At 44.7% G+C, this 2,946-nt stretch overlaps 1 protein-coding gene across 1 annotated transcript; it reads right to left on the bottom strand.

The window, feature by feature from the left end:
- Window positions 1-2,946, bottom strand: LOC115395067 (claudin-7-A-like). Its single transcript, XM_030100428.1, has 4 exons — window positions 2,462-2,946; window positions 728-892; window positions 530-614; window positions 1-439 (listed from the first exon to the last, which is right to left on the bottom strand). Exons 1-4 carry the CDS (start codon window positions 2,682-2,684, stop codon window positions 286-288), a joined length of 627 nt encoding a protein of 208 aa, XP_029956288.1. The 5' UTR covers window positions 2,685-2,946; the 3' UTR covers window positions 1-285.

Below are 2,946 nucleotides of genomic sequence, written 5' to 3'. Positions count from 1 at the left end.
CTTAGTGCCTTCTTGGTGTCAGATAAGTGAGAAGTGTAACATTACAAAGTAAGCACTGGCTAAGGTACCAGACAGGGCGATGTGAATAATCTCTTCCAAGTAAACAGCTGGTATTTAAAACTTTAATGAGTCCATTAAAATAATATTACAGTAACATTAGAGGGTGGCCTCACAGAAACTAATAAAAAACAAAGCAAAAAAAAAAAAACAGACAAGCTCCCATTGCCTCCTGGGATACATCTTTAACATGAATATCATTGTTCCTTCAACAGAGTTCAGTCCGGTTTACACGTATTCCTTGGTGCTGCTGGGCGGTCTGGAGATGGGATACTTGGGCGTGGATTTGCCTCGTGGGCACGACGCCGCCAGCATGGCGCCTCCCACTACCGTCAAGAACGCTCCGGCCCAGGCGATGAAGATGGCGGCACCAAACTCGTACCTTGAGAAACAAGCGAAAGTCAGTCGATTGTGAAACCAACAAAAACGGAGAGAAAGAACACATGGGTGGCGACTGGGTTCATATACTCACTTGGTATTGACTGGAGTGAATGGATTGTAGAAGGCTTGGATGATATCGTGGGCATACCAAGAGCAAGCGACGATGGCACACAAAGCTGCAGAAAGGGAGAGAGTCAGTCACATCAACCCCCCAAAAGAAACTGAAACATATATATGGATCAAAGATAAAAAAAAAAAAACAAACAAAACACTCTGGATGTCTTCATACCTCCAATCAAGATGATGACGCCGCCAACCATGGCAATGCGGGACTTGCGTGTTTTGTCGTCTCCTCCACAGGTAGTACACTTCATCCCCATGCAGGCAGCGCCCAGCCCAGCCAGCGACACGATGATACTAACAACCATGAGAGCACGAGTTGCCTGGAGGGCACCTGGGAGGGAGGGAGGGAGAGAGAGAGAAATAAAGAGGGTTAATCTATACGCAGGCTTGATAGTTGGTATGGGTGTAATGATGAAAAAACTAATTAAACTGTAAAGTAACAATAGTCTTATTCAAAAAGTTATTTTTGAAGAGTAAATTGTGTGCGGAAGTGGCCGCAGAGGGAACAAATGGCTCAAGCAGAACAGAGAAGCCTCTGTCTCCTGTGCGGCTGCCGCTCGCTATAACAACGCTCCACACAAACTGGCTTCAACCGGAAGGCCCGAGAAGCTGTGGAGAAGGAGGGAGTGGTGTGTGTGTGTGTGTGTGTGTGTGTGTGTGGTTTTGCATGCGTGCACACCTGAAAACAGGTCTGACCAGGTTTCAGGTTGCATTACGGAAGACACTCCCAACCTCGGGTGCTTCAACAGTGCCGCTTTTCAGCAGGTGGATTTTTGTAGGTTGAAACTTCTGCTCAAAAAGAAACTAAAAACACACAACACTTCCCTTTAAAACAAAGTTCTAAAAACCTGTCTTTGCGCCAGTTCCTGATATACAGCATTAAAGCCTCTGGTTTTAGATTTTTGGGGTGTATTTCAGAAAAATGTTTGTTTTTTTACTTTACTTGTTATGCGACCACCAGGTTAAATCAGTGTTTATCAAAGTTGGTCTGTGTCCAGGTGTGGAGGAGGTGATGAGGCTCCCTCTGCTACATGATATACACTATCTCAACTTTTCATAAACTGAAGAGCAACAAATTAAAGCATTAAAAAAAAAAAAATCTAACAGTACAAGTGGAGGGGAAAAGGCAACTTTGTGAACTTCTGGCCAAGGAAACTTGCTTTGCCAGCCATTAGTCAATTCCAGGGGAGCTGCAGGAATCCTTCCTGATTATTCAGGCAGTTGGAGCCTGAAGGCACGCCATCAATCAGATGAATGTGAGAATGCACAATGACCCAGCCACCACCTGCCCTGATTGTCAATTCATTAGAGGGACCACCAACACAACCAGACACCAAAGTAAAAATAGATGAAAAATGGTGATATCACAATGTCAAACTTTCACATCTCAACTTCCATGTGCTAATTTCCTGATTTTCACAATCATGATCATCATAATCTATGTGAAGAGAACCTTTGATGCCAAAGAGGAGTGTTTGTGCGGCTGGTATTTCAAAATGTTGACTAAACACTGGTTCATGGAGGTGTTGTTTAACCTGTAACTACTTCTGCTGTGCAAAGCAAGAAGTGCCCTGCGAGTGCTTCCACAGAAAAGGAGGAGGGGGAAGCTGAAGTGAACAATGACTTCAGGATAATCATTGTCTAGAAGTCACATTCCTGACGTCTTGCTTATCAAAAACATTATTTCAAGCTCCATCCTGTGGCGGAAAGTAAATAAATGACTGGGAGGGGGATTAAAGGAGGTAGGAAAGTCAGAAAACCGGTTAGACCAGTAACAGAAGGAACCACTGGGGAATACTTGCAAGCTTTTCCATTCAGATGAAAAAAGAAGAAGAAGAGAAAAAAAAACTTCCCTTTAACTGCATTTGTTTGAAAGAAGTGTAAGCAGACTGTGACTTACTGTTGAGCTGCAGGATGGAGTCGTACACCTTGCACTGGATCTGGCCTGTGCTCTGAAAGGCGCACGACATCCACAGACCCTCATACATGGCGATGGCCGTGATGATGTTGTCCCCGACGTAGGCCGACATTTTCCACTGGGGCAGAATGGTGCCAACAATCAGTCCGATCACGCCCAGAAGACCCAGGGAGAATCCCAAAATCTGAAGACCCGAGTTGGCCATTTTTTTTCTTTTTTTTTCTGTTTTCTAATTACAACGCCGTCCACCTGCTGTGATGGCTCAAATCTCCGGCTCTTCACCTGCTGTTTATCAAGTTGTGAAAATTACAAAGTCAGTCCCTCTTTCTTAATATTCCTTCGCTTCTTGAGGGTAAAAAAGTAGTCAGAAAACAGTGATGGCTGATAAATTTGAAGTCTGTCTCTGTCCTCTGTTCGTCGCACCTGTTGCTCCGCCGCACCCTTGAATGAGGAGGGCGCAGCGGGAG

This window comes from Salarias fasciatus, chromosome 10 (genome assembly GCF_902148845.1).
Source record: "Salarias fasciatus chromosome 10, fSalaFa1.1, whole genome shotgun sequence".
NCBI classification, from domain to species: domain Eukaryota; kingdom Metazoa; phylum Chordata; class Actinopteri; order Blenniiformes; family Blenniidae; genus Salarias; species Salarias fasciatus.
This window is presented reverse-complemented; position numbering and strand designations above follow the sequence as displayed.